Source organism: Aythya fuligula, chromosome 24 (genome assembly GCF_009819795.1).
Source record: "Aythya fuligula isolate bAytFul2 chromosome 24, bAytFul2.pri, whole genome shotgun sequence".
Taxonomy (NCBI): Eukaryota; Metazoa; Chordata; class Aves; order Anseriformes; family Anatidae; genus Aythya; species Aythya fuligula.
Window position 1 is genome coordinate 5,829,965 of NC_045582.1, and position 27,436 is coordinate 5,857,400.

Genomic DNA, 27,436 nt, shown 5'->3' on the forward strand with positions numbered 1-27,436 from the left:
GTTGGGGGGGGGCAAAATGTGGTGTCCCTGACCCCCACCCAGACAGTGTCACCCGTGCCCATCCCCATGCCACCCCGGGGCATGGGGCCTGGCACCAGTGTGGGGAGAGCACTGGGGGCTGTGGGGCCGTACTGGGAGGAATGGGGGGGGGGAAGGAGGGGGGCACCAGTGTGGCCGTGCCACCCAGTGGGGCCCCTTCATGGGTGGGCAATGCTGCCGTGCTGGGGGGTTCAGGCGGGCCCCCCGTTCCCGAGGACACCGTTGGTGCCAGCTGTCCCCCGGCAGCTGCGGGTGGCCGGCACGTGGCCATGGGGACATTCCTGCTGCCCCGCGGGTGCCGGCTGTCCCTGCTATTTGTGCCCCCCCCCAGGACCCCCATGCTTATTCTCCCCCCCCCCTCAGGCACATCGCCAGAGCAGCTGCTGCGAATTCCTCCCCTCGCCCACATCTGGGCAACATCTGGGCGGGGGGCGGCTGCCCCCTGCTGCGGGGGCTTTTTGGGGGGCAGGATGCTGCCGGGGGGGGCCGTGGGGTCCCGAAAGCGCCCGGGGCGGGCGGGATGAACGAGGTCGTTGCCTGGGCGACAGCGCCCGAGCCGGGCGGGCTGCCAAGGGCTGCAGGCTCATGCGCAGGCGGCCGGCAGCATGGGGGGGGCGTGGGGAGCGGGTCCCCCCCCGGCTGTGCCCACCCTAAACGCACCCGTGCCACCTGCGGCCCCTGGAGCACGGTGGCAGGGGCGATGGGCCCCCCGCTGTCTGCATCGGGTGGGCACGGAAAGGGGCAGGGGGTGGTGGCCGTCACCCTGCGGTGGCTGGGACCTGCGGGGTTGGTGTGTGCCCCCCCGCATGGGTGGGCCTGGGGACCTGCCGGGATGGTGGCCAGCATCTTGCTGGGCTGGTAGCCGCGGTCGCTGTGACCTTACTGGGATGGTGGCCGCCACCCTGCTGGGGAGCTGCCCGTGAACCCCCTTGGGCTGGGTCTAGCACCTGGCTGAGATGGGGCTCACCACCCTGCCAGGAGGGTTCCCATGACCTGCTGGGATGGGTCCACCAGCACCTTGCTGGGCTGGGTCCTCGCACCCTGTGGGGTGGTGCCCATGACCCCCTGGGTGGTACCTGCGACCTTACTGGGGTGGCTTCCACCACCCCAAGCAGGATACCGCCCACCACCCACCCGATGCCACCCCGCCCCGTGCCATGCCAGCAGGGTCGTGCCCGCACCCACCACGTCCTGTCCCCGTCCCCCCCACCCCGCGTGTCCCCGCAGAGGTGCTGCTGAAGGTGCAGGTGTATGAGAGCGGGGCGCTGGCCCCGCTGGCCCAGGCCACCCTGGAGGTTTTTGGCAACCGCAGCTCGCTGGCCACTGGCACCACCGACCACGAGGGCGCCGGCGTCCTGCCCCTCGCCTACCGCCTGGGCTCCTGGGTCCTCGTCACCGCCACCCGTCGCGGCTACGTCACCGCCTCCGTGCCCTGGCGCGTCACCAAGCTGCCGCGTGAGTGATGGGGACCCCGGGCCCTTGGGGAGGGGGGGCTCTGGGATCTTATGGGGGGACCCGATTGCTTAATAGGGGGCTCTGAGCATTTATAGGGGACCCCAGCCCCTTACTGAGGGGAGTCTGTCACATATAGGAGACCCTAGTCCCTTACCATGGGTCTCTGAGCCCTTTTAGGGGACCCCAATCCCTTAGTGGGGGGCTCTGGCATCTTGTGGATGGAACCTGGACCCTTACTGGGGGGTTCTGAGCCCTTGTGATGGGCCCCCAGTCCCTTAATGGGGGATCCTAATCCCTTACTGGGAGTCTCTGGGCCTTTATGGGATCCCTTACACGGGGACCCTGATGCTTTACAGGATGCCCCAGTCTCTTATAGGAGACTCAGATTCCTAGGCTGGGGGCTCAGATACCTTATAGGGGACCCCAGCCCCTTACTGGAAAACCCTGATTCCTTACTGGGGGCCTCAGAGCCCTTATGGGGGACCTTGAGTCTTCACTGTGGGAGCTGATCCCTTACTGGGAGACCTGGTTCTATACTGGGGACCTCTATCGCTTATGGGGGGGAGAGGGGGGCGTAATGCCTTAATGGGGACCCTCGCTTCTCCAGTACTGGAGGGCTCCAATTCCTTACTAGGTTCCTTGCTGGGGGCCCTTGATCCTTTATTGGGACACCAGTTCCTTACTGGGACCCCAGTCCCTTACCAGGGCACCCAAAGAGTTTTAGGGGGGTGTTCTCTTAGGGAGAGGAATTTTGGGGGTCTGGCCCTTGGGGCTCAGCAGGGGTGGCTCTGATGGGTGATGTGGCACAGCGGGGGTGCGGCCGTGTCCTGGTGGCCCTGATGTCCCCGGGGGGGGGCACCCTGGGCTCAGTGCCAGCCCCTGGCCCTGGGGCTGCTGCGTTGCGGAGAGGGGACAGCGCCGGGCAGTGCCGGGCGGCGTCGATGCAGTGACCTTGCCGGGGGGCCAGGACGAGTGGGAGCGCTCAGCTGGGGGGTGTGGGGACGGGGGGGGAGGACTGGGATGAGGGGAGGGGCAAAGGGTGGGGTGTTGGGGGTGTAAAAGTTGGGGAGCACTGAGGGCTTGAGGTGTGCAAGGATCGGTGTGCCTGCAGTAGTGCCAGGACTGAGGTGTGCGAGGATCGGGGGGTGTGTGGGATGTGCAAGAATTAGGGTGCTTGGGGCGTGCGGGGCTTACGGACGTGCATGGGGTGTGCAAGGACTGGGGTGTGCCAGGATGGGGGTGTGCCAGGACTGGTGTGTGCCATGCACGTGGGGGTATCCCACGTGCATAGGGTGCCCCCCAGCCTGCCGCGTGCCACTGCCCGTCTCCGCTGTCCCTGTCCCCATGTCGCGGCAGTTGCTGCTCTATTTTTACCCCTCCCCAACTGCAGCCTATTTTGGGCTCTGCTGGAGGCCTCCAAGGGGGGGGTGTCACCCCCCCCCCGCCTGTCGGGACCGATTCTGCCCCCTCCTCCTCTTCTTCCCCAGCCCTGGCACAGGCAGGGTGCTGGGGGGAGGTGTCTGGGGGGGCTCCCCCACCCCTCACCACGTCCCTCCTCCGCAGTGTACGCCTCCGTCAGCCTCTACCTGCTCCCGGAGCGCCCCGCCACCCTCATCCTCTATGAGGACCTGGTGCAAATCCTGCTGGGCTCCCCAGGTGAGTGGGCGAACTGCCTATGGGGGGGGGCACGAGCCCCAGACATCCTACAGCTGGATATGTGGGAGCTCCCAGAGATCCTATAGCTGGCTATGGGGGGGACACCAGCCCCAGACATCCTATAGCTGGATATCAGGGGCACACCAAGCCTCTCCCCAGCACCCCCAGGTGTCCTATAGCTGGTTATTGAGGGAGCCATCAACCCCCAGACATCCTGAAGCTGGCTGGGGGTGCGGGGCACCAACCACCTCTAGCACACCCAGACATGCCCAGATGTCCTATAGCTGGCTATGGGGTGCCACCAACCCCCAGCACCCCTGGGTGTCCTATAGTTGGCTACGGGGGGGCACCAACCCCCAGAACCTACAGCTGGCTATGGGGCCACCAACGCCCTGACATCCTACAGCTGGCTATGCTGTGTTTGTGGGGGGGACATCACTTTCCCGTCCCCACTTCTTAACCCCGCAGGTGCCCGGGGCCAGCCGTGGGTGCAGTTCCAGAGGCGGGCAGCGCGCCTGCCCCGCAGCTCCACGTACAGCCAGCTCTGGGCATCGCTGACGGCCGCCACCGCCCCTCGGGACCTGCGGGGCTTCCCTGCCTTCCTGGGGGCTGAGCACAATGGCAGCGGTATGGGGGGCACAGGGGGGAGTGGGGAGCCTCGGTGCCCCATCTGCTCACCTGCCCCATCCCCTGCATCCCTGCAGCCAATGCCACCTGGCTGGAGCTGGCACCCGTGGCGGCCCTCAGCGTCCACCTCTTCACGGGGAATGGCACCGAGGTGCAGCTCTCTGGCCCCGTCCATCTGTCTGTCCCGCTGCCCCCTGACACCGGCACCCTGGTGGCCACCAGCGTGCCCGCCTGGAGGTTTGACCCCAAGAGTGGTGAGCGCTGGGTGGGGACGCTGAGATGCAGAGGGGGGTGTCTGTGGGGGGACTGTGGTATCGATGGCCGTGAGTGGGATGGGTTTGGGTGGTGACAGCCATGGGCGAGATGAGTTTGGGTGGTATTGACCATGGCTGAGATGAGTTTGGGTGGTATCGGCCATGGGTGAGATGAATTTGGGTGATTACACCCCTTCGTGAGATGAATTTAGATGGATGAGCCATGACAAAACATGAGTTTAGGTGATGATGGCCATGGGTGTGATGAGTTTGTTTGGTAATGACCATGGGTGACACCAACCTGCTCTAGTGGGAGGTGTCCCTGTGCGAGGGTGGCATTAGGTCACCTTCAAGGTCCCTTCCAACCCTAACGATTCTGTGATTCAGCGAGTTTGGGTGGTGATGGCCATGGGTAAGATGGGTTTGGGTGGTGATGGCCATGGGTGAGATGAGTTTGTGGGTCTCAGCCTGCTGGGGGAGTCACCTGGGAATGTGGACAGAGCCGTGTGGTGATGCTGGGTGCTCATCCCTGCAGGGCTGTGGGTCCGCAATGGAACGGGGCTGATCCGCAAGGAGGGCCGGCAGCTGTACTGGACCTTTGTCTCCCCCCAGCTGGGGTACTGGGCAGCGGCTCTGCCCTCTCCTAGCACAGGTAGGAAGGAGTCCCTGCACCCCTGAGGCTGAGCACCCCATGGGGGGGGGGGGGGGAGCACCCATGGGAGACGTGGGCTGGGCCATGTCCAACCCCGGTGTCCCCCACCACCCCCAGGGCTGGTAGCGATGGCTGCGGGCATGAAGGACATCACCGCCTACCACACCATCTTCCTGCTCACCATCCTGGGTGCGCTGGCCCTGCTCGTCCTCACCCTGCTCTGCCTCCTCATCTACTACTGCAGGTCAGCACACACCGCCCCCCGGCACCTCCACCTGCCTGGCACCCCCAGGTGCCCTACATCTGCCTATGGGGGCCACCAACCCCCAGGAGTTCCCAAATGTCCTACACCTGACTATAGGGGGCCACCAGTCCCCAGGAGTCCCACAGCTGGTGGACCCCCACCTAGCAGCCTCCAGCTGGTCAGGGAGGCTGGTGGGGTCGGGCCACAGGACCCCGGTGCCACGGTGCCATCGGGCTGCTCATCACCCTGGTGCCACTGCTGTCCCCACAGGCGGCGCTGCCTGAAGCCGCGGCAGCAGCACCGCAAGCTGCCGCTCTCGGGGACCTTGGACGCCTCCAAGCGGGACCAGGCCACCTCCATGTCGCAGCTCAACCTCATCTGCAGCAGCCACCTGGAGACGGCGTCCTCGGGGGGGGACACCGAGGCGCACACCCCCGTCCTCAAGTCCTCCTTCGCCGCCTCCCGCGACTTCGACAGCTCCCGCGAGGACTTCTTCAAGCAGGTCCCGGCTCCCCCGGCCCCCCCGGCGCCCGCCAGCACCCTGGGGCGCCGCCGCATCCCCCGGGAGGACTTCGGCCGCCCGGGCGAAGCCTTCGGGCTCGCGGCCGCCCGCTCCACGGAGGGGCTGGCGCCGCCCCCGCCGGACGAGTACCCGCGGGGCCACCCCCCGGCCCCCCGCCCCGAGCCCTTCGAGCGGCCGCCGGGAGGGGACCCGCCGCCCCCCGAGCCGCTGCCGCCGCCGCCGCCGCCGCCGCGGCCGCCGTCGCTGGGCCAGCCCGGCCAGCTCATCCTCTGCGGGCCCCTCGACGGCGGCCAGGAGGACGTGTACCGCGGCGTGGTGCCCACCCTGCTGATCCCCGCCCGCTACATGCGCCTGGACGGGGCGCCCGAGGGCCCCCCGCAGCCGGACGGGGGCGGCCCGGCGGCGGCGACGACGGCGGCGGCGGCGGCGGCGGCCGGGCCCCCTCCCGTGGCGGCGGCGGCCCCCGGGGGGGCCTCGGTGGCCATCCCGGTGCTGCTGAACGAGTCAGCGGTGGCGCAGCTCAACGGGGAGCTGCAGGCGCTGGCCGAGCAGAAGCTGCTGGCGCCGCGAGCCTGGTTCGTGTCGCTGGACGGGCGCGCGTCCCATGTCCGCCACTCCTACATCGACCTGCAGGGAGGCGACCGGGGGGCCCTGCCCCGCGCCCGGCCCCCCCGCGCCCCCCCCTCGCCCGAGGACAGCGCCCTGGCCCCGCTGCTGGGCGGCCCCCAGGGCCGGCGGGGGGCCGGGGGCGGCGGCGGCGGCGGCGGCAGCACCCGCAGCAGCGCCAGCGAGCCCCCCCGGGACTCCCCCAGCAGCCCCGAGGACGAGGCGGGCGAAGGGGGCGAGGGGGGGGACGAGGCGGGCGACCGCAAGAGCCCCTGGCAGAAGAGGGAGGAGCGGCCGCTGATGGTCTTCAATGTCAAGTAAGCGCGACCCCGGCCCCGGCCCCGGCCCCATCTCCTCCGCCACCCGTCCCATCCCTGTCCCATCCCTGTCCCATCCCCGTCCCACCTCCGGCCTTGCCCCGGGGGGGTGGGGACGCCGCAGGACCCTGCAGTGGCAGCAGGGACGTGGTGATATTGGCACGACCCAGCACTGCTTCCGCTCCCACCCTGATCCCAAACTGGCCCCATCCCAGGTCCCTGACCCTGTCCCCGAGCCGCCCCCCCCGTGAGGCCACCTGTCCCCGTGGGAGCCCATCCAGACACTGTGTGCCCATGCGTGGGGCCCTGCTGCCCTGCCCCCCCCCCCTCCCCCCCAGGTGCCTTCCCCAGAGGGGTGCCAGGTGCCCCCCCCCCCGCCCACTGCCCCCCCCTCTTTGCCATGACACTGCTGTGTGTACGTGGGGGTGGACGGCTGGTTAGCACCCCCCGCAGTGCATGGGGGGGACCCTGTGATGCCACCTGCATGTGCCCCCCCAGCACTGAAATACGTCCCTCCTTGTGTCCCCACAGGGCGGGGGGGGCCGGCAGTGCCCCCCGGGCCAGCGGCACCTCAAAGCTGGCATAGGAGCGGGGGGGGGGCGATGGTGCCCCCCCCGTTTGCCCTCCCCAGCACTCTGCTTTGGATTTTATTCGTCTTTCTAAATGTTTTATACGGGGCAAGGCAGAAGAAGGGTGAGCAGGGCCGTGCCTGCAGCGGGGGGCGCGGGCCCCCCCCGCGTGTTCATTAGATGCCATTAATATATAAAAATAATCCCGTTGAAACACCGCAGCCTCTGCCTCTGCTTCTCCCCCCTCCCCCCCCCCCAAAAAAAAAAAAAAAAAAAGACAGGGGCTTTTCCTAGAAACCCTTTATTCTGCGGGGCACATCCAGCCGGTATCCCCTGCCCTGGGGAGGTCACAGCAGCGTCCTGCTGGAGATGCCCCCCCCGACGTCCCAGCGCTGGGGCCAGCACTCGCGTCCCCCCCGGGCACAGCGGTACCCAGCGGGGCAGCAGCGACGCCCGTCCTCACAGCAGGAGCCCTACGGAGAGGTGCAATTGGGGACGTGGGTGGGGACACAGCCCCCCCCCCCTCCCCGCCGTGTCCCCTACCCCCAAAATGCCACCCGCTGACCTGGGCGAAGGGGCAGCGTGCCCAGGAGCCGTCCTTGGTGCGGCAGCAGCGCTGGCCAGGGAGGCAGGCACGGGCGGTGTCAGCAGGGATGGTGGCCACGGGGCGCGGCGGGGACAGTGGTGGCCCCGCGGGGACCGGGAAGCGCAGCGGGGTGGCCGCCAGCAGCTTCTCGCAGCTCTGGGTGGCTGCGTTGCAGGTGTAGCCTCTGGGGCAGCAGTGCTGGTGGTCCTTGCAGCAGACGGCCTTGGGGGGGGAACGGATGGACACACAACGGCTTGGTGACATCCTGCACACCCCCCCCCCAGCACCCCGTGTCCCCCCCCAGCCCAGTGCCACACTGCTGAAGTGGTTGGTTATGGGGGGTGGGGAGGGGGAATGTGTATGGGAAGCCCCCCCCACCAAATTGGCACATCCCCATAGCAGGGTGCAGATGGAGCTGGGGGGGGGGGGACAGGACACAGGTTACCCCTGCGACGTCCCCTCCACCTTGCGTGGGTGTCACATCCTGGACGTGGGGTGCTGCTGGGGGGGTTGCTCAGGGCATACAGCCTCCCCCCCCCAGAGACCCACACCCCATCCCCATTGTGCCCAAAGAGGGGGCACAGGGGCCACCTGCCATGGCCCTCCAGCATGGGAGGGGACATACGGGGAGGGGGTGGCAGCGATGGAGGCTGCGCCATGTCCCCTAACTGTCCCCAAAGAGCCACAATGCACAGTGCCACTCTGCCCCAAAGCCCCCCCAGATGCCATCCTGACCACCCCCCTGCCCCTTTACTCGCCACTCCCCGTGCCCCCCACCTGCTCCAAGGGGCAGCACCCCCAGGCACCCAAGCTCAGCTGGCAGCACGTGTTCCCGTCGGGACAGCTCGTCTTGTCATCGCACTTCACGTCCCCCCCCCGGCCCCGTGCCGGGGTCTTGCTCAGCCAGGGCAGGCGGACCCCCCCCTTCAGGCAGGTGCCCCCCTGGGGGTCGCAGGTGTAGCCCTGGGGGCAGCAGTGCACGTGGTCGGGGCAGCACACGGCCTGGGGGGACACAGGTAGCACTCAGCGTGACCCCACAGGGGCACCTGGCTGTCCCCTAAGCCTGTCACCTGGCTGTCACCTGTGTGGGGTGGGGGGGACGTGGGGTGTCCCAGAGCATCCCGGTGGCCTCGCAGCTCTTTGTGCCCTCCTGCCACTGGAGCCCCCAGCTTGTCCCAGTGAGCAGCAGGGGACAGGGGACACGGCCCCATCACACTGGGCACAGGGGACACCCACCCTCATCCCACCCAGGACACGGGGACACCTGCCCTTATCCCATCAGGGGACAGGGAACTTCTGCCCCCATCCCTCCCCAGGCCCAGGGGACACCATCCCCACCCCTCGCCCCCACACACACCCCCACGTCCCCAAGCCCCCCGCCCACCCATGGGATTGCTCCTGCCCACAGGGACACCCCTGGGTGCTTCCCCAAGCTCCCCCCAGGGCTGAGCCCAAGGGGGTCACCCCCCACTCCCACCCCACTGGGGACCGCAGCCTGGCCCCATCCCCCTGCAGCCCCCCGTTACCCCCTGCCCCATGCCCCCCACCTGCTCCAAGGGGCAGCACCCCCAGGCACCCGAGCTCAGCCGGCAGCACGTGTTCCCGTCGGGACAGCTCGTCTCATCATCGCATTTCACGTCCCCCGCCCGGCCCCGTGCCGGGGTCTTGCTCAGCCAGGGCAGGCGGACCCCCCCCTGCAGGCAGGTGCCCCCCTGGGGGTCGCAGGTGTAGCCCTGGGGGCAGCAGTGCACGTGGTCGGGGCAGCACACGGCCTGGGGGGACAAGGGTGGCACTCAGCGTGACCCCGCAGGGGCACCTGGGCACACATGGGGTGTCCCCTCCTGTCACTGGAGCCCCCAGCTTGTCCCAGTGAGCAGCGGGGGACAGGGGACACTGGGGGACAGGGGACACCCACGCTCTCCCCACCCAGGGCACGGGGACACCCCCACCCCTCCTGGGGCATGGGGAACACCTGGGAGGGGACACGGTTCCCTGGGAACATCCCTGGGGGATGCGTCCTGCCCGTCACTCCCCTGGGGACCTTTGCGTGTCCCCCCCGTGCCCCCCACCTGCTCCAAGGGGCAGCACCCCCAGGCGCCCGAGCTCAGCCGGCAGCACGTGTTCCCGTCGGGACAGCTCATCTCGTCGTCGCACTTCACATCACCAACTGGGGACAAACGGATGGTGACAGCCAGAGTCCCCTGCGCCCCCAGGATGGCACCGGGGGGGTCCCAGCCCCACCCCAACCTTACCGCGTGCCGGCGCCCACGCCGGGTCCTGCACCGAGGTGCACATGGAGCGCTCTAGGTCGCAGGTGGTGCCTTGGGGACAGCAGTGCTGCCCGTCGCTGCAGCACACGGCCTACGGGGGGGGACAGCTGCGGGTGACAACACCGCGGGTGACAGCCTGCCGCCACCCCAGGGTGCTGTGTGGGGACATGGGGACGCACTCACGTTCTGCAGGGGACAGCAGCCGTACTGCGCCGAGGGCAGCTGGCAGCAGGTGGCACCGTCCGGGCACGCTGAGCGGCCATCAGGGCACGTAACCTGGCGCAGCGGGGCTGCTGGGGGACACGGTGTCACCGTGAGCCACCCCCCACCTCCGTGTCCCCACAGGTCACGGGGGACAGAAGGTGAGGGGTCCCCACCCTCTGGGATGATGGTGCACCTGGGGCCATGGTGCGCCACGATGGCTTGGGGACAGCTCTGGGGCACTGAGAACAGAAATGTGCCATACCCAGGGCTGGGACATATGGGGACAGGGACATGCCATACCCAGTGCTGGGACATTGGGCATATGGGGACAGGGATGTGCCATAACCAGTGTTGGAACATATGGAGATATACGGGGACAGAGATGTGCCATACCCGGTGCTGGGACATCGGGTGTACAGGGACAGGGATGTGCCATACCCGGTGCCCGCCACTGGCTCTTCCAGGCAGGGAACTTTGTGCTCAAGGGGATGTCACCGTGGGGCGAGAGGCAGCGCCCGTGGGCCAGGTCACAGGTGGTGGCATGGGGACAGCAGTGCACCTTGTCCTCGCAGCATGATGCCTGTGGGCACCAGACCCGGTCACCACGGCGGCTGCTGCTGGCCGGTGTCCCCCCGTGCCTGTCTCCGTACCTGCGGCATGGGGCAGCACCCCCAGGCACCGTCGGGCGTCACGCAGCAGGTGGCATTGCTGGGACACTCGGACGTCCCGTCGGGACACCGCAGCGCGGACACAGCGGCGACCCCAGCCAGGGCCAGGGCCAGGGCCAGGCGCAGCGTCACCGTTGTCCTCATGGCGCAGGGGACACCTGCGGGCGGCAGCGCCCCCACCGCGCACCCGTGCCTCAGTTTCCCCCCTCACAGCGCAGGGCTGGGCTCTGCCCCTCTCCCCCGCCCCCGCCTCTCGCTTCCCCTTTCTTTTTTGTGGGGGTGGTGGAAAACCCCTGGCCCCCTCCCCCCCTTACAGCAGCCTCCCCAGCACAACACCCCATGGGTGCTGCCGCTCCTGATAAACCACAGCACAAAGTCCACAGCAGAGGTCAGGGGGCTGCGTGCCAAGGGGGACCCTAAGGGCCCGGGAGGGACCCCAAGGGCTCGGGGGGGGACCCTAAGGGCCAACACCCTCCCCCCGCGCCATCTGGGGGTGACAGGAACCGGGGGGTGCCCTGCGGTGTCCCACACAGCGCCCGCCGGCCGCAGCGTCCCGATAGCATCTCACTGCGGCGGGGGAAAGTGCACGTGGGGTGTGTGTGGGGGCAGCACCTCGTGGTGGCACCCATGGGTGCGCTGGTCCCCCCCCCCCCCCCCAGGTCCCAACCCCCCCTTCCTCCTCCCCCCCCCTCCACTTTCACTTCCCCTCCCTGTCGGGAACCGAGGAGCGGGTGGGAGGAGGGGAGCGGGGAGGTCACGGCGCTGCCCCCTCCCTTTGGGGTGTGTGTGGAGACCCCTGGGTCACAGCACGGCCCCCCCCCCGTGTCAGGGCTGGGACAACCCTCCCAGAGCCCTCCAGGTCCCCCGGGGTCCCCCAGTGCCTCCCAGTACCCTCCAGTTCCCCCAGGTCCTTGTAGCGCCTCCCAGTTCTCCCCATTGCATCTCAGTTCCCACCAGTACCTCCCAGTTCCCTCATTCTTCCAGTTTCCCCAGTGCCCCCCATCACCTCCCAGTTGTCCCAGTGCCCCCCAGTGCCTCCCAGTTGTCCCAGTCCCCCCCAGCTCTCCCAGTCCCATCACCTCCCAGTGCTCTCCAGTCCCTCCAGTTCTCCCCAGCGCCTCCCACTTCCTCCCAGTGCCTCCCAATGCTCCCAGTTCCCGCAGTGCCTCCCAGTTCCCTCAAATCCCCTCAGACCCCCTCAGACCCCCCCAGTCCCTCCCAGTCCCCCCCCAGTCTCTCCCAGTGCCTCCCAGTTCCCCGATCCCCCCCAGTCCCCCCCGACCCCTCCGCGCCCCCCGCCCCGTACCGTGCTCGTGCCCGTGCCCGTGCTCGCTCCCGACGCTCACCGCCCCCCTGCCCGGCCGGCCGCCAGCCCCGCCCCCTCCTCCCCCATTGGCCCACCGCACTGCCCTCCCTCCTCCCATTGGCTGCCGCCGCTAAGGGGGCGGGGAGAACGGCCCCCGGACCTCAACCCCGCCCCTCCCCGTCACGTGGCGCCGAGCCACGTGACCACCCCCTGCCCCCCGGGGCAGTGCGAGGAGGCCGGGGGGGAGCAGGGAGCCCCCGAACCCCCCCCCCCGGGACCCGGCCTGGGGGGCGCAGAGACCCCCGCAGAGACCCCCGGGGCTGGGGGGGGGCCGCCCTCGGAATTGGCTGGGGGGGGGTCCCTGCAGGGTCCCCCCATGGAGCTGTCCGGGGGGGAGTCCAGCAGAGCCCCCCCAGGTCCTGGTTGGGGTCGGGAGCATTCCTGCAGCCCCCCCCCGCCCCCCCCAGGCCCTGTGTGTGTGAGGAAGCAGCAGCAGCCCCTCACCCCCCCCCCCACAGCCACCCGAAAGCAGAAGTGGGAGCAGTGGGGGGCGGGGGGGGGGGCACGGACACAGGACACAGCAACCGGGGCCCCCCCACGGGGACAGGCGGCCCAGGCACAGGCAGCAGCTGCGGTGTCACGGGGTTTATTGGCGCCGCGGGCTCAGATGGCCGACTGCTCCTGCCGGAAGGGGTCGGGGGCCGGCGGGCGCTCGGGCTCGGTGGCCATGGCGGCCTGGCGCAGCGCGGCCATGTGCTCCTCCGCGGCCGCCAGCGAGCGGTCCACCCAGTCGCGGGCACCGGGCTGGTGGCAGGCGCTGCGCGTCACCAGCACCAGGTGGCTGACGGACAGCAGCAGCGCCGCGGCCCTGCGGGCGGCACGGCCGTGTCAGGGCGGCCCCGGGGGGACGCCCGCGGGGTGGCTTCGTCCCCACCCTCGTGCGTCCCCCCACGTGTCCCTCTCCCACCCGCCCGTGTCACCTGGCGTCCAGCAGCTTGGGGTCCAGCGGCGGGTACATGGATCTCACCACGTCGTCCACCCTGCCGGCACCGCGGGGACGGGGTCAGCACCGCGGGGACACCGGGGGGGCCCTGCCTCCACGCCCCCCTGGCTCCCCTCACCTGGGGCTGATGCGTTTGGCCACCACGATGATGTCACCCAGGCTGGAGGGTGACTTGACGCGGGCACCCGAGCCCATGGTCATGGCCACCAGCTTCTCCGTCAGCGTGTGGCAGATCTGCGGGGTCAGGGAGGTGGCAGGGTGGCTGCCCGGCACCCTGAGGACCGCGGGCACATCAGGGACACCAGGCGCCACCGCCCAAACTCACCTTCAGGATGGCGATGCAGTGCGAGACCAGGCCCCTGTGGACAGGAGGAGACGTGACTCTGGGCAGACCCTGTCCTCAGCCCCGTGTCCCCATCACCCACCCAGCACACGAGCCACCAACCCCACCATGGCCGCATCCGGACCCATGGGGATGTCCCCACACAGGGACATGCCTGGGGACCACCCCCTCCTGTGGGGTCTGGGGACACCCAGAGCTCTGCTCGGCAGTGGTGATTTGGGGACCAGTGGCGTGGGGCTTACGAGGCGTCCTCGATCCAGTCCTCGTTCTCCAGGATGGCCTCGATGTGTGGGTTGGTGATGACCACGTCGTCCAGCTCCAGCTCCGAGGGCTCCGACTGCGTCTCCATCGCCCCGATGAGGTCCACGATGGGCCTGGTGGAGATGCGGGTGACTCGGGATAGTGCCACCTCTCTGCCCCTCCTGGGGTTCCCCCAAGGCTTTTCCCACCCCACTGTCGCAGTGCACCACGTGTCCCCAGCGTTGTCCCCAACCCCACAGGATGTGTCCCTCCCACACCCACAGCACCCGGAGGAGACAGACCAGGGGACAGGGACAGAGCCACGCGTCGCGACAGCGGGTGCACTCACTTGGTGTCGTAGGGGTGCAGGAGGTCTTTGGGGTGGCAGTAGCGCTGCCGGCACACCACCACCAGCGCCACGAAGGACGCCAGGAAGATGGTGGCCAGCACCCCGATGGCCACGATGACGACCGTCTCCATGGCTTGTCCCCGCCTGGCTCAGGCGTGTGGCTCCATCTCGGTCCCGGCGGTGCCTGCAATGGGGGAAGCCGTGCCGCGGGGACGCAGGGGACAGTCCCCACCCCATCACCACGCCCACAGGGACATGGGGAGGTGATGGGATGGGGGTATGGGGATTGGTGAGGTCTGCTGGGGGTAAGGGGACCCCAGAGCCTGGTCCCTATAGGGACCCCCAAATCCAGTCCCTATGAGGCTGCAGGGACCCCCGAGCCCAGTCCCTATGGGTCCCCCAGAGCTGGGTCCCTATGAGGCTGCAGGGACCCTCAAACCTTGTCTTTATGGGGACCCTCACACCCAGTCCCTATGGGACTCTGGGGACCCTGCAGATGATTCCTATGGAGATGCCCAGAGCCTGGTCCCTGTGGGGCTGCAGGGACCCCCAAAGTCTGGTCTATATGGGGCTACAGGGAACCCCTGAGCCAAGTCCCTAAGGGGCTCTGGGGATCCCGAGACAGGTTCCTATGGGACCCCCAGAGCCTGATCCCAGTGGGGCTGCAGGGATCCCAAAGCCCAGGCACTATGGGGAACCTCAGACTCAGTCCCTCTGGGGCTGTGGGGACCACGAGGCTGGTTCCTATGAGGGCCCCCCACAGCCTGGTCCTATGCAGCTGCAGAGACATCCAAAATCCCTACAGGATTATGGAGACCCCAGAGCCCGGGGCTACACAGACCCCCAAACCCATTCCCTTATAGGGCTGTGGGGATGCCCTGATCCTGATCCCTATGGGGCTGCAGGGCCCCTCAAAGCCAGTCCCTATGGAGACCCTCAGAACCAGTCCCTATGGGGTAGCAGTGCCCCCAACACCCCATCCTGAAACCCCACGGCCGGTCCCTGTGGAGCTGCGGGGCCACCCAGCCCCTAGGGGGCTCCCCCAAACCCGCTCCCTACAGGGAACCCCCAGCGGCTCCCCCAGGCCCGGCCCAGGCCCCCCCCCCCCTACCTGTTGCCAGTCGGAGCCGCCGGGGACGGGACCGGGACCGCGATCGGGATCGGGATCGGATCCGGGATCGGGATTGGGATTGGGATTGGGACCGGGATTGGGTTCGGGCCCGGGGCCACTTCCGCAGGGCCGTGCAAACACCGCCGCGACCTTTACACCGTGACCAACACCCTGCCGCGGGGGGGCCACGCGTGTCCGGCCCCCCACGCTCCCTGCATCCCCGCCGCATCCCACAACCTTTTTTCCCTTTTTTTTTTTCCCCAATCCCACGGAATTTTAGGCGCTTTGTCTCGGGGGCGCTGCACTTGTGCCCCCCCCGGTGACAGCGCGGGGAGGGGGCCCCACACCGGCGCCGGCCCCCCCCCCGGCCCCCTTTCCCACCGCGATTAGCGCCTCAAGGCGGATTTGGGGCTGGAAAGCCGCTTCTGAGCCTTTAACCCCTTGGTGCCCGGGGGGGTGCATTCCGGGGTCCCCCCCCAGGCCCCTTTCCAGCCCCCCCCCCCCCCGCACCTGGAGCCGCGCACAAGATGGAGCCGGGGGGCGCCGAGCGGGGCCGGCAGCGGGACGGGAGCGGGGCCGGGGCCGGGGCTGTGCGGGGCCGCCCCCACCCCCCCCGGGACCGCCCCCGGCCCCGCCCGCGGCCCTGCCAAGGGGCCCCCCGGGCGAGCCAGGGGGTCCCAAAGGGTCCCGAGGTACCCGCGCTGCACGCCCGGCCGGCCCCCTCGGGGCTCCAAACTGCCCCGAAGTTCCCCTTTGTTCCCCCCAAGTGTCCCCTCCGCAGCCCAAAGTGCCCCCGTGTGTCCCCAAACGTCCCCGCTGCAGCCCGAAGTTTCCCTGTTGCATCCCAAGCTGTCCACACTGAATCCCAAAGCACTGCCTGTGTCCCAAAGTGTCCCCCCTACACCCCCCAGGATCCTCACTGCAGCACAAAGCGACCTCTTCGTGTCCCAGAGTATCCCCACTGCACCCCAGAGCCCCTCCATTGCGCCCCAAACTGTCTCAAAGTACTGCCCTGTGTCCCCAGATGTCCTCTCTGCATCCTGGTGTCCCTTTGTGTCCCACAGCATCCCCTCCTGTCCCAAAGATGCATCGCCCTGTGCCCCAAGGTATCCCCGTTACATCCCAGTGTCCCTACTGCATCCCCAAATGCCCCTGTTGTGTCCCAGTGTGTCCCTGTCATGTCCCAGTGTCCCCTCCACATCCCAGCCATCCCCTCCATGTCCCAAACCACCCCTGCCATACGCTGACCCGTCCCTATTGCAACCCAAAGCATTGTCACCGTGTCCCAGAACATCTTCTCCATGCCATACAGTGTCCCCATTATGTCCCAAAGCATTTATGTTGTGTCCCTGCTGTGTCCCAAAACATCTCCAGCACGACCCAAAGCATCCCCAAATGTCGTACTCCAAAGCACGGGGAACATGGTCACCAGGGTGGCCTGCACTCTGACCCTTTTGGGGACACCAATTCTCCCCCCTCAAGCATTTCCTTCTTCCTTATGGGGTACCAAGGGCACACGCTGTCCCCAAGGGCCACCAGCAGCAGAGCCAAGAGGCACCGAGCCCTCCTGGCCCCACTTGGGGGGACAAGAGCTTGGGACACCCCTGTGTCCCTGCGGCGGTGGCCACCTGGCCTGGGGTCCCCATGGGTGCCCAAATGTCCTCGTGGCTGAACAGGCTCTTTATTTGGGAGCACCGATGCCGGCCATCGGTCCCAGCCACGGCTCCTCCCTGCCCTCCCCATCCCAAGGGGTCCCATCCCCGGAGGGTCCGTGCCACCATCCCCAGTGGTGTCCCCATCCTTCCAACCACGTCCGGGAGGCTCGAGCCGGGCCACCGCGCACCAGCGCTGCCCATCGCCAAGGCGCCAGCCACTGTCACCCGCGCACTGTGGTGCCGGGCAGCCGAGTCCTGCCCCAAGTCCCCGCCACTTCGTGTCCCCGCCGCTGGGCTTGTCCCCGTGCATGTCCCCGTGGCCAGGCATTAGCCGTCGGGGAAGATGTAGCTGTACTGGTTGAGGATGTGCTCCACCACCTGGTTCTGGAAGACCATGTGCATGGCCATGTTGCCCTCCTCGCTCGCCGGCCGCAGCAACGTGGGGCCGAAGACGATGGCGACGCTCTGCACCGACATGCGGTTCTCCTCCTTGTACTCGATCACCCTGTGGGGACAAGGGACGGTGTCACCACCAGGCCCCTGAATGTGGCCCCCCACCCATGAGGTGGCTCCCTCTGCCCTTCTGCCACCACGGTTTTGGGGAGAGCTTGTGGTGGCTGCGTGGGTTTTGGACGCTGGTGGCTGGGCAGGAGCAGGGACATGCGGTGTCACCTGCAGAGGTGCCGGAAGAGGAACATCATGGTGTCGTGGTTGGCAGGCGGGAGGGAGTACACCAGGTCACGGATGCAGCGTCCCCGCCGCGCCGGCTCCTGCATCTCTGCAAGGGGACAGAACAAAAAAGGGTGATGGCTCCACCGGCTGGAGCCATCCCTTTCCCTTTCCCTGTCCCTGTCTCCGTCCCTTACTGATGGCAGCGATGAACTTGTCAAAGTGGCTGAAGGGGACAAGTGGCTCAGGCAGCTCGCGGAAGAAGAGCTTCAAGGCACCGGTGATGACGTGGATGTCCTCCCAGCGCCCATCGTCCAGGTCCAGGTGCTCATCTGTGGGGACAGGGTGGCACCTCAGGCTGGTCCTGGGGCACAGCTGGGGTGGGGACACTCATGTGTGTTCCCAGCTGTGGCTTTCAGCCCAGAGGGGACACCCAGCATGGGGACCCTACCGTGGTCTACTTTGTAGCGCAGCTTCTGGATGGTGGCCAGGTTGCCACTGACCCGGTACAGCCCATCTATGTCCAGCCCTGGGGGATGCAGACAAGATCCTGGTCAGCCACAGCCACCCAGGTGGCACTGCCACCAGCTGTGGAGACAAAGTGGCACTGGTTGTCATGACTGTGCCAGCTCGCAGCCCTAATCCAGTGGTTTTCATTGAAAACCCAACCGGATTCCCCATCAAACGTGGTCTTCCCCAGCGAGGGGAGTGACGCCAGAGCTGGCACCACCCCGCCACCCTGTCCCTTTGTCCCCTGGGCTGTCCCTGTCCCCAAGCCCCATGGCGGTACCTCTCCTCTCCACGGTCTGGATGCACTGCTGGACGAAGCGGGGCACGGTGCCGCGCTCCCGCTCACACAGCACTTGCAGGGAGCAGCCAAAGACCTGGTCTGGAGAGGACATGGAGAGGTGAGCATGGGGGGGAGAGCAGGGGGACACTCAGCGGCGGCTGTGCCTGCGGCGGGCCCCTACCCTTGATGTAGCCCCGCTCACGCAGGGACTGCAGCGTCGGCCGCCTCTGCAGGAACTTGCGGAGTTTGTTGCGCACTTTGCTCGAGTCGCTCTCGGCCGTGCCCGCAGCCTGCCCAGACGCTGGTGGGGATGGGGCAGGGGGTGAGCATCGCCCGTGGGGAGGTGACAGAGGTGATGTGGGGTGGCTCCCCACACCCCACGGATGGCTCCGACCGTGCTGTGAGACAGCAGAGCCACCAGCTCACCTGCAGCTCTCCTCTCCTCGCTGCCCCCCAGCTTCTCCCGGGACCCAAATTCCGTCCCGCTCTCGGCGTCCTCCTCGGCAGGCAGGTCAGTGCCCTAGGGAAGGGGCAGCATGGGACAGAGTCCTGGGGCCACAGCACGGCTGTGGGCAGAGGCAGCCCCGGGTCCCCCTGCTCCAGGCCCTGCTCCAGTGGTCAGGTCCCAGCGGCTTCTGGAGGTCTCCCCGGAGGAGCCCCCACAGCCTCTCCTGTGCCAGCTCCGCCACCGCCAGGGCACAGAAGCTCTTCCCGGCGGTCAGAGGGCACCTCCCGGGCCCCGCTTCGTGCCCGGTGCCCCTGGGCCCGGCTCCGTCCTCCCCGCGGGGATTTACGGGCACAGCCAGGATCCCCGCAGCCTCCAGGCCGAACAGCCCCAGCTCCCGCAGCCTCTCCTCCAGGTGGAACTGCTCTGGTCCCCCACCTTCGTGGCCCTCCCCTGGGCTCTCTGCAGCCTGCCTGGCCTCTCTGGTGCCGGGGGACCAATTTACCGAGGGTGGCCCCTGCCCCATCACCCAGACCACTGGTGAGGGTGCTGAGCAGGACTGGACATAGCACCGACCCCTGGGGAGCTCCCCGTTACCAGCCTCCAACCAGGCTTCGTGACACCGACCTCCCCCCCCCAGGTCCAGCCGCTCAGCCCCGTTCGGACCCATCCTGCTGCCCACCCATCCCGCCCACACGGCGCCCGCTTAGTGCTCACCAGCCGGGCGATGCTGTCTGCAATGGCCTTCTGCCAGGTGACGATGATCTGCTCCGAGTCGTGCTGGATGAGGAACTCGGAGCCCTCCCGCGTCCTCAGCTACAAGAGCAGCGGTCAGGTGAGGGCCACTGGGCTGTGGCCGAGAACGGGGCGCAACTCATTGCACCGATGGCCCCAGTTTTGGCCTTTTGCCCGTGAGCTGGGTGCTGCCCAGGCTGGAAATTTCCTCCCCATGCCAAGCTCGAGAAGAGAACCCTCCCCAACCCCTCCGAGATCATGGCAGTGTCAGCCCCCAGGGGGCAGCAGGGGTGGCCCTTGGTGACATGTGGCTCAGGAAAGGCACTGCAGCACGTCCCCAGCGTCCCCACGGTGATAAGTCACAGCAAGTGCCACTCCAGGGGAGGTTGTGGCGTTGGCAGACAGGCAGGTGGGTGCTGGCTTTGCCATACAGCCTGCAGTCCCCACTTGGTCCCCGCTGGGTGACCAAGGTCCCCACGCCGCCACCGAGCTCACCTCCAGGACGTGCTTCTTGCTGGACTTGTCCTTGCTGGCCCAGGTGATAGTGGCCCCACGCAGCTCCACCGTGTGCTCCGGCATGGTCAGGTTGCCCGGGTGCCTCTGCGGGAGCAAGGGGACAGGGTGGCACAGCGGCCAGTGTCCCCATGGGGGACCGCGAGCTGGTGCTGGCCCTGCACTCTGGAGCTGCTTTTGGCTTTTCTCCACCCAAAATGCAGCCATTCCCCCCTTATGGGACTGCCATGGGACATGCCTGACCCCAAGGGCTCCCTGCTGAGTGGGGTCAGGCATTGCCCTGTGTTGAGAGCACTGCAGCCGCTGGCTGGGGGGGGGGGTGTAAAGCCACTGTCATCCGGTGGGGACAGCCCCTGCCCTGCACCGAGTCCCAGAGGTGAGGGTCTGTTGGTGACAGCCTTGCACTGGCACGGTGTTTGCATGGGGACGGCTGAGCCCTGTCCCTTGCAGGCTGCTGGGTTCATGTCCTGTGCCCCCTGGGGACACCGCGGGGTTTTAAGGGGCACTGGCCATCTTACCTGTGTCCTGCCCTTGGGGCTGCTCTGGGCACGCGCCCCTCCAGCAGCCCCCATCCACCCACATCGCAGGGTACCGGAGCCCCCCCCGCACCACGTGTCTGCGGTGGGGACAGTGGCGTTCCCCCCGCTGTGGGGTTGGCCTGGCCCCGTCCCTTCCCTGCAGCACCGCAGGGTGTTGCAAGCCTGCGGCACCGCGGCAGCTTCTGCATTCGGTGTGGGCTGGGGGCTGGGCTGGGCTCCGCTTCCCCCAGCAGCGGGCTCGGTGTGATGGCAAAACACCGGGCACAGCCCCTGCACGGCTCGGACACACTGTGGAAGTGTCCCGCTGCCACCACTGCTGTGTCCCGCAGTGTCACCGCACCCTGCCCCTGCGGGCTCTGTTAGTGAAATGTGGGTGCTTGCTCTGCCCTGCTGGTGCTGGCCCTGTCCTATGAGCACTGGTCCTCTCCCATGTTACAGCCCTGCGCTGCAGCTGCTGTCCCCATCACATGGGTGCTGTCCCTGTCCTGCAGGTTCTGTCCCCGTCCCATGGGTGCAGCCCTGTCCCATGGGTACTGGCCCCATCCTGTTGGTGCTGCCCCAATCCTGCAGGTGCTGGCCCTGTCCCACGGGTTCTGGCTCTGTGCGGGGCCCCGTGGCGCTCACCAGGGCACCAGCAGACGAGTGCTTGGAGTCCTTGAAAAAGGTCAGGATCCCACCCTCCAGCACAGTCCAGGACGAACTCCAGTTTTTCCTGGGGACGAGATGGGGGGGTCACGCTTGGTAACAGCACAGGCACAGGTGTCACCCCGGCCACCCCGGGCTCGTGTTGTGGCTGGAGGGGCGTGGGGACACGCTTACCGCAACCGCTTCCCTCTGTCCGCTGTCTTGGTCCTGTTGAGCACGCCGGCCTTGTCGAGGCTTCTGAACTGGAAATTCAGGCACGGGGTGGGGGGGGGGTCAGCTTTGCTCCTCGCAGGCTGGCGCAGACCCCCCGCCCTCTGCATTCCCCAGGGTGGTGGCTCCCTGGTGCTCACCTTCTCCTCCTTCAGCCCCAGTGCCGCTGGCGTGCAGCTGGGCCAGGCGAGGAGCCCGCTGTCCTGGCTGGAGCTGCTGCTGGCGCGGTGCTGCCGGCTGCCTGCCGGGACCTGGGGGACAGCGACCAGGTGATGCTTGGCTCTGTGCCCACTGCTCCCCAGGGCTGCTCCCCCCGCTCATACTCCCCTGAGGATCTTGTGCTTTGCCAGCCGTCCCCATCCCCGTCCCCATCCCCATCCCCGTCCCTGTCTCCATCCCCATCCCCATCCCCATCCCCATCCCCATCCCCATCCCCATCCCCATCCCCATCCCCATCCCCATCCCCATCCCCATCCCCATCCCCATCCCCATCCATTCCTGTCCCCATTCTCAGCTCCATCCCAATCCTCATGCCCATCCCTGTCCCCATCATTTTTCTTGTCTCCCATTCCCATTCCCAACATCCTCCTCCTCATCATCATCTCTGTCCTGGTCTTTGTCCCCATCCCATCCCAACCCATCCCGTCCCGTCCCGTCCCCATACCGTCTCTGTGCCGAAGTGCTCGGGGTAGCCGGGTGCTCCCTCAGGGTGGCTGTGCCCATACCAGCCCGGGGATGAGCCCAGCTCCTCAGGGTACCTCGGGGGCAGATAGTGAGCAGCCCCCTGCTCATAGGAGCCCAGGGGCGAGTAGTCCTCCTCGGGGTAGCCCTCCAGCTCATCTGGAGACAGGTCAGGATAATCCGTTTCCGGAGTGGGCGGCTGGGGAATGGAGCAGGGTGAAGGTGGCGCTGGCACCAAGGGCATCCCCACTGTGTCCCCGCCGTGTCCCCACTGCGTCCCCGTCCCCACGCGCCCCGCAGGGTGCTCACCCGCTGCTCCATGGGGCTGCACGGCGTCAGCCCAGGGTACATATCCTGGGAGCTGTCGCCCGTGTGTGGGGGGTCCCACGACGTCTCACCTGTTACCGAATTATAGAAAAAAGCCTGTCCGCTGGCTTCGTCCACGTACTGGCCCCACTCGGCAAACTGCGGGCTGTGGGCGAGCGAGGAGGTGGGTGAGGCGGCGGGACTCACTCCATCTTCTGCCTGCTCAAAGGGGCAATCCCATGTGGTCTCGCCGGTGACTGGGTTGTAATAAAACAAGTGTCCAGAGTCTGTGTCCATGTGGGTTTCCCAGTCTGTCCTGGAGCCGCAGGGCTCCTCGGGCGCTGGCGGGGCCGAGCTGCCCGTGGCGGCTTCCTCCTGCAGCTCCTGGATGTTGAGGTAGACGTGGGCAGGCGGCTCCTCCGGCTCCTTGCGCACCTGGGGGGGATGGGGACGTGTCACTTGGGTGTCCTGGCTGGTGCTGGGGTGGCGAGCGGCTTGTCCAAGCCTTGGGGACACGGCACGGATTGTCCTGTCCTGTGGGGCCGGGTCCTGCCCTGCTCTGGTAGCGGGGATGTCCTTCATGCGTGGGCACCAAGCAGTGGGACCCTCGTGTGGGGGTGAGTGATGGGAAGTGCTGGCAGCTGGGGGGGTGTCGTGGCCCCTGGAGTCATCACCTGCACCCACAGCGCCTGCACCCCGAGGTCTGAGCTAGCATTTCCTGCAGCCCCAGCACCAACACATGTATCTTCTGCATCCCCTGCCTCTTCCTCCTCACTCCTCACCAGTGTTGCAGTCACTGCCACCAGCACTCCACCCGCCTCACCAGCCCCCACTTTACTGTCATCTTTGGTGCCCCCAAAATCTGCACCCCAATAGCAGCACCTGCGTCACCAACATCCACATCACCTGCACCCCTGGCCTCTGTCCCTGCACCCACCTCATCTGCGCCCCAACCTCTGCACGCCAACTGCACCCACATCACCCGCACACATCTGCGCCCACCTCGCCACCACCCCACTCATCCCCGCCCACGCCTCCAGCACCCACAGCTGCTGAGCTGGGGCCGCCAGCCCCAAAGAGACGCCTGCTTCCAGCCGAGATGGGGCTGCTCAGAGAGGTCAGGCTCCCCTCCCTCCCCGGGTAGGACCCCTCCTCCAGTCCTACCCAAGCTCTCTGTGCCCCAGCCCTCGCCTCTTCCCCATTTTGACTTCATTGCTTGAGGTCTTACTGCATCTTCCAGCCTTCGAAACCAGCCCGCAGCTTCCTGAGCCTGCGGCGCGGAGCCAGCCCAGGCCCCACGTCCCTCTGGGTGACAGTGCCCGGTGGTGGGAACCAAGAGGGAGCCCTGTCCCCACTCCCAGTGACACCCAAGCAGGGCTCAGTCCGGATGGGGACATGTCGCCGCGGGCTTGGTGGCCAGGAGCAGGAAGAGGTTGCAAACCCGCACTCTCACCCTTTGCTCTCCCCAGTTTTACAGCCCCTGAGCCTTCCTGCAATGGCAGCAGGGACAAAGTTTCCCCACCACAGCCCTGCCTTTCACCGGGGGTGGGGGAGACAGCATTCAGCATCCCTGTGACACCCCATCACCCCCTGCAGCAGCACGCTGGGTGACCCATCACCCCCACACCAGCACCCTGGGGTGCAGGGGAAGAAACACAGAGTGAGAGGCCACCCTCATCCTGGGGACAAGGGACACAGGGCAGGGACAGGGCACCTGGTGATCCTGCTCTCCCTCCCCCCAGCCCAGAGCTCCCCACTTGCTCACACCGTTTGTACCTTTGGTTGTTTTGCTTCCCCAGGGGGTAGGAAACCACAAGCTGGTTCCTGTCCCTGCTTGGGGACAGATATTTCTGCACCCACTGCACCCACCCGCTGCCTCCTCCAGCACCCGCAGAAAATTCAGGGAGAACCTGGGGTCACCGCACAGTGTGCCAGGGCTCCCCAGGTGCTGGAGCTCTCCCTGCACCCCACTACAGCTGGGTCCCCCTCGAACCCCTCTCTGGGTCCCTACCTTGCCCAGGTGGAGCAGCCGCGACACCCTGCTGCGGGAGCGCTGCAGCACGCTGCCGGCCCGCTCACCCATCGCGGTGGGCGCAGTGGGGCCGGGGCACTCCGACGGGCGCAGTAGGGCCGAGATGCTCTGGCACAGCAGCGCCGCCGGCCAGCCCCGCTATGGGCCCGAGCGCATCGCCCGCTTCCTGTTGGCTCGGTGGGGCGGAAGAGCGGTGGCGGCGAGCGGAGCTCCCCCAGATGCGGAATTAGCTCCTGGGGACATTTTTAGGCATTCGGCGGTGGTGGCTGCTGGGACCGTGCAGGGGGGAGCAGCTGAGATGCTGCAGCAGGGATGTGACAGGCACCATCCTGGGAAAACTTCCCCCAGCATAAAGTTTTCTTGGCTGGGATGGGTTGGGAGTGGGCACACCAAAAGCACAAGCATTCAGGAAGGTGACAAATGCACGTGAACACCCGTGTCGAGGCAGCAGCTGCGGGTTGAGGTATGGCAGCTCGTGGGCTGCAAAAGCCAGCTGCTTTGAGCAGCCGTGAGGTTTAGCAGTGCCGGTGCACGCAGGGCGGATGCAATCCACTTTGGGACCCTGCTCACCATGGGTGAGGACAGTAGGGAGACGCGGTTTAACTGTCCCCAGAGCTGAGCCCACCCAGCTTTGGGGCCATGGGAGCTCAGGGCAAACAAAAGTGCCTGGTCCTTATCTCCTGCTAGCTTCGCCCTGTGGCCCAGGCCGGTATCGATGGCTTTAGATGAGCAAAGAGCACCGGGAAGCAGCTGGTGCCTGCTGGGAACACTGGGGAATGTCTCCTCTGGAGGCTGCAGAAATCCAAGCAGCCCAGGGGTGACCTGCCCCCCCCAGAAAAACAACACACGGAGCTCTCTTCCTCGGCATGGCACAGCTGGGGTTTCAGCTCTGCTCCAACAGTGATAGATGGGGTGCAAAGCCTGGTCCCCAAAAGGAACCCCCTTTTCCCCCACCCAAACACCCCCAATATCAGCCCAAGGGAGTGGGGGACACCCCGAATGCCTGGGCTGCGGGTGCTAAGCCCATGGGTGCTGCGGGTGTGTGCGTGGGGTGACGCCCCAGGGGTGGTCCTGAGGGTGAGGGTGACACCTTGGTCCTTCCCTCCCAGTTGTCACCCACAAGCACCCTGCACCGGGAGTGACCCAGGGAGAGGTGCCGGGGCTAGGGGTGAGGGGACGTGGGACCCCTCCACCACCACCGTGCCCCAGCCGCTGTCACCACTGAGCAAGGGGCTGCGAGGCACCCCCCCCCACCCTCGGGTGCCCCTTTTGCAAAATGTGTGCAGGTGGGAGCAGCACCTGTATCCAGGAGTCCCCAGGAGGGCCCCTCGCTACTTACTGGAGTGGGGTGAGAGTCGGTTTTGGGGTGCCAGGGCGCCCACCTGCCTGGCCCCAGGGTGCACCCAGCACCTCCCTCCTTGCTGGGTGCTGCCTGCAGGTGAGACACCCGCCCCATGAGGGAGGAGTTGCTGCACTTCCCTGTTAACCCCTTTCTGCCTCTTCTTGCCCCAGAACAATGCCAGGAGGATTCACAGGGATTCTGACACCCCCCCCATTCTGTGCTGCCACTCTGGCTTGGCATGCTGGCTCTGTGCCCTGCTGGGACTTGTGCCCCTTCTACCTTCTAGGAGGGATAATTCAGCCCTCGGGACCCCGGCTGTGCCCCAAATCTGCTCCCACTGCCCAGCCAGGTGGGGTTGGCCCCCCCACAAGCCCCTCCAGTGCCAGCGTGAATCCTCCTGTGGGTGGGTTAGGATGAGAAGCAGGAGGGGACGGTGGCAGCTGGGGGCAGCATCGCTCCCCACAGACCCGTGGCCAATACTGGGGTGAGTGGGTGGCTGCTGTGCTCTGGACCCCGTACTGCCCAGGACCCTCACAGCCGCTCTTGGCACATCCACACCACCAAAACCTCAGGGCACACCCTGCTCCTGGCCCCATCCCCCTGCCTGTCCTGCTGGACTGTGACCCCAGGGATGGGGAAACTGAGACACTGCGCAGCAGAGGCTGGTTTTGGAAGGGACCTGGGGGGGGATTTCTCACCTCCGGTCACAGTTGTGGCCCAGAGCCGCCCTGGCGGGGCTGGGGGCTTGGCCCTGAGACACCCGGCACTTCCTGCAGATCAGGTTTGCCCCGTGGGGCCAGCTCTGCGGGGAGCCGCGCGGGGCCCCAGCAGTGGCAGCGGTGCCGGGGGGCCCCTGGGTGCCGAGCCCCATGGGGTGCAGGGAGAGGACAGCGAGGGGGAGCGCTGTGCTTAGGGGAGGGGCCCCAAGTGTCCTGCTGTCCCCCCGCCCCCTCTACACCCTACATTTGGGGACAGCACCAGAGACCTCACCGTACCTGAGCTATGTGGCCAGACCTCGGCTGCCTCGCCGTGTCCGTGTCCTTGCTGGGCACGCAGAGGGTTTCCGAGCGGCTCTTGCTGAGCGGCCGAGGGCGTGTGGGGGGGTCCCCATGGGGTCCCATGGTGGTGGCACCGTGTGGCACCGGCGTCGCCCTGGGCAGGTCATCCAGGGACTGCGTGGGCCTCATGGGCTCGGCGGGGTGGGGGCTCTGTGCTGGGGCTGCCCGGAAAGAGCTGAGGGTGGGTGGCAAATCCCCTCTGGCCGTGGGCGCCGCGCTGATGAAGCGGTACTCGTAGGCTGCCGGTGGCTCCGGCTCCGGCTCTGGCTCCTCATGGTAGAGTGGTGCCGGGGAGGCGATGGGGGGCAGCTCCTTGACGTACTGGGCCGGGATGTAGAAAGGCCGCGCGTCCCGGCTCTTCCTCACGTGCCACCAGTGGTCGTTGGTGCGCTTCAGCAGGACGTAGCGCTCGTTGGGCTTGATGGAGACCAGCGTCCCGTCCTTGGCCCGGTACTCGAAGCCGTACTCCACCAGCACGTAGACCTCCTCTGGCGCCCCCGCTGACTCCATGGCGGGCCCAGCTCCTCCGCCTGCGGGAGAGGGCGCAGGGATGGGGCTGACGGCTCCTCCCCACCCGCCCCGGGGCATTTTGGCAGCCCCGAGCCCCTCTGAGGGACCCCCAGCCATGGGTCCCCACCACCCTGGACGCCCCGCGCTATCTGCGAGCGCCCAAACCTGCCCAGAACGTTCCCGGGCCCATCCCCAGCGTCCCCCAAAGCTCACCTGGGGCGGCAGCGGGGCCCGTCCCGGCTCGCCCTGCGCTGCTGCTGCACGGCCCTGAAGCGAGGGGGCGG

At 67.5% G+C, this 27,436-nt stretch overlaps 4 protein-coding genes across 7 annotated transcripts; 1 reads left to right on the forward strand and 3 right to left on the reverse strand.

Annotated features, from left to right (window-relative positions):
- The first annotated feature begins 1,111 nt into the window (after positions 1-1,111).
- On the forward strand, positions 1,112-6,377 carry FAM171A2 (family with sequence similarity 171 member A2). Its single transcript, XM_032202569.1, is given in 9 exon segments — positions 1,112-1,494; positions 3,058-3,150; positions 3,619-3,777; positions 3,855-4,031; positions 4,567-4,683; positions 4,801-4,927; positions 5,198-5,835; positions 5,838-5,899; positions 5,901-6,377. Coding segments are annotated over 9 exon segments (2,148 nt in total). The 5' UTR covers positions 1,112-1,196.
- An 850-nt stretch (positions 6,378-7,227) lies between these two features.
- Positions 7,228-12,023, reverse strand: GRN (granulin precursor). Of its 2 annotated transcripts, none has more exons than XM_032202759.1 (10): positions 11,977-12,023; positions 10,653-10,828; positions 10,441-10,582; positions 9,982-10,088; positions 9,781-9,889; positions 9,598-9,695; positions 9,076-9,300; positions 8,306-8,530; positions 7,508-7,750; positions 7,228-7,415 (listed from the first exon to the last, which is right to left on the reverse strand). In XM_032202759.1, exons 2-10 carry the CDS (start codon positions 10,812-10,814, stop codon positions 7,290-7,292), a joined length of 1,437 nt encoding a protein of 478 aa, XP_032058650.1. In that variant the 5' UTR covers positions 10,815-10,828; positions 11,977-12,023; the 3' UTR covers positions 7,228-7,289. The 2 variants fall into 2 exon arrangements, with proteins under 2 accessions (XP_032058650.1, XP_032058649.1); XM_032202758.1 differs by having other exon boundaries at positions 9,982-10,091.
- A 583-nt stretch (positions 12,024-12,606) lies between these two features.
- TMEM98 (transmembrane protein 98) lies at positions 12,607-15,600 on the reverse strand. Of its 3 annotated transcripts, XM_032202798.1 has the most exons (8): positions 15,533-15,600; positions 15,023-15,193; positions 13,912-14,095; positions 13,565-13,696; positions 13,305-13,338; positions 13,098-13,213; positions 12,957-13,016; positions 12,607-12,844 (listed from the first exon to the last, which is right to left on the reverse strand). In XM_032202798.1, the coding sequence occupies exons 3-8, from the start codon at positions 14,040-14,042 to the stop codon at positions 12,640-12,642; spliced, it is 678 nt and encodes a 225-aa protein (XP_032058689.1). In that variant the 5' UTR covers positions 14,043-14,095; positions 15,023-15,193; positions 15,533-15,600; the 3' UTR covers positions 12,607-12,639. The 3 variants fall into 3 exon arrangements, with proteins under 3 accessions (XP_032058689.1, XP_032058691.1, XP_032058688.1); XM_032202800.1 differs by lacking the exon at positions 15,023-15,193 and having other exon boundaries at positions 15,533-15,575; XM_032202797.1 differs by lacking the exon at positions 15,533-15,600 and having other exon boundaries at positions 15,023-15,340.
- A 1,383-nt stretch (positions 15,601-16,983) lies between these two features.
- ARHGAP27 (Rho GTPase activating protein 27) lies at positions 16,984-27,152 on the reverse strand. Its single transcript, XM_032202570.1, has 14 exons — positions 26,580-27,152; positions 22,214-22,645; positions 21,888-22,103; positions 21,188-21,255; positions 20,993-21,080; positions 19,812-19,916; positions 19,299-19,397; positions 18,563-18,656; positions 18,318-18,437; positions 18,137-18,235; positions 17,798-17,875; positions 17,544-17,678; positions 17,350-17,455; positions 16,984-17,182 (listed from the first exon to the last, which is right to left on the reverse strand). The coding sequence occupies exons 1-14, from the start codon at positions 27,150-27,152 to the stop codon at positions 17,005-17,007; spliced, it is 2,391 nt and encodes a 796-aa protein (XP_032058461.1). The 3' UTR covers positions 16,984-17,004.
- Positions 27,153-27,436: the final 284 nt, after the last annotated feature.

Coding starts and splice junctions, on each gene's coding strand:
- ARHGAP27 (XM_032202570.1), bottom strand. CDS start 27,152: ATGGAGTCAGCGGGGGCGCCAGAGGAGGTCTACGTGCTGGTGGAGTAC. Junction 19,917..20,992: donor ACTCGTCTGCTGGTGCCCTG/GTGAGCGCCACG, acceptor TTGCTCCCGCAG/AGGCACCCGGGCAACCTGAC. Junction 17,456..17,543: donor CAAGTTCATCGCTGCCATCA/GTAAGGGACGGA, acceptor GTCCCCTTGCAG/AGATGCAGGAGCCGGCGCGG.
- TMEM98 (XM_032202798.1), bottom strand. CDS start 14,042: ATGGAGACGGTCGTCATCGTGGCCATCGGGGTGCTGGCCACCATCTTC. Junction 13,214..13,304: donor ACTGCATCGCCATCCTGAAG/GTGAGTTTGGGC, acceptor CTGACCCCGCAG/ATCTGCCACACGCTGACGGA. Junction 12,845..12,956: donor CCCAAGCTGCTGGACGCCAG/GTGACACGGGCG, acceptor TGCCGCCCGCAG/GGCCGCGGCGCTGCTGCTGT.
- GRN (XM_032202758.1), bottom strand. CDS start 10,814: ATGAGGACAACGGTGACGCTGCGCCTGGCCCTGGCCCTGGCCCTGGCT. Junction 10,583..10,652: donor GGTGCTGCCCCATGCCGCAG/GTACGGAGACAG, acceptor TGGTGCCCACAG/GCATCATGCTGCGAGGACAA. Junction 9,696..9,780: donor GGCGTGGGCGCCGGCACGCG/GTAAGGTTGGGG, acceptor GTTTGTCCCCAG/TTGGTGATGTGAAGTGCGAC.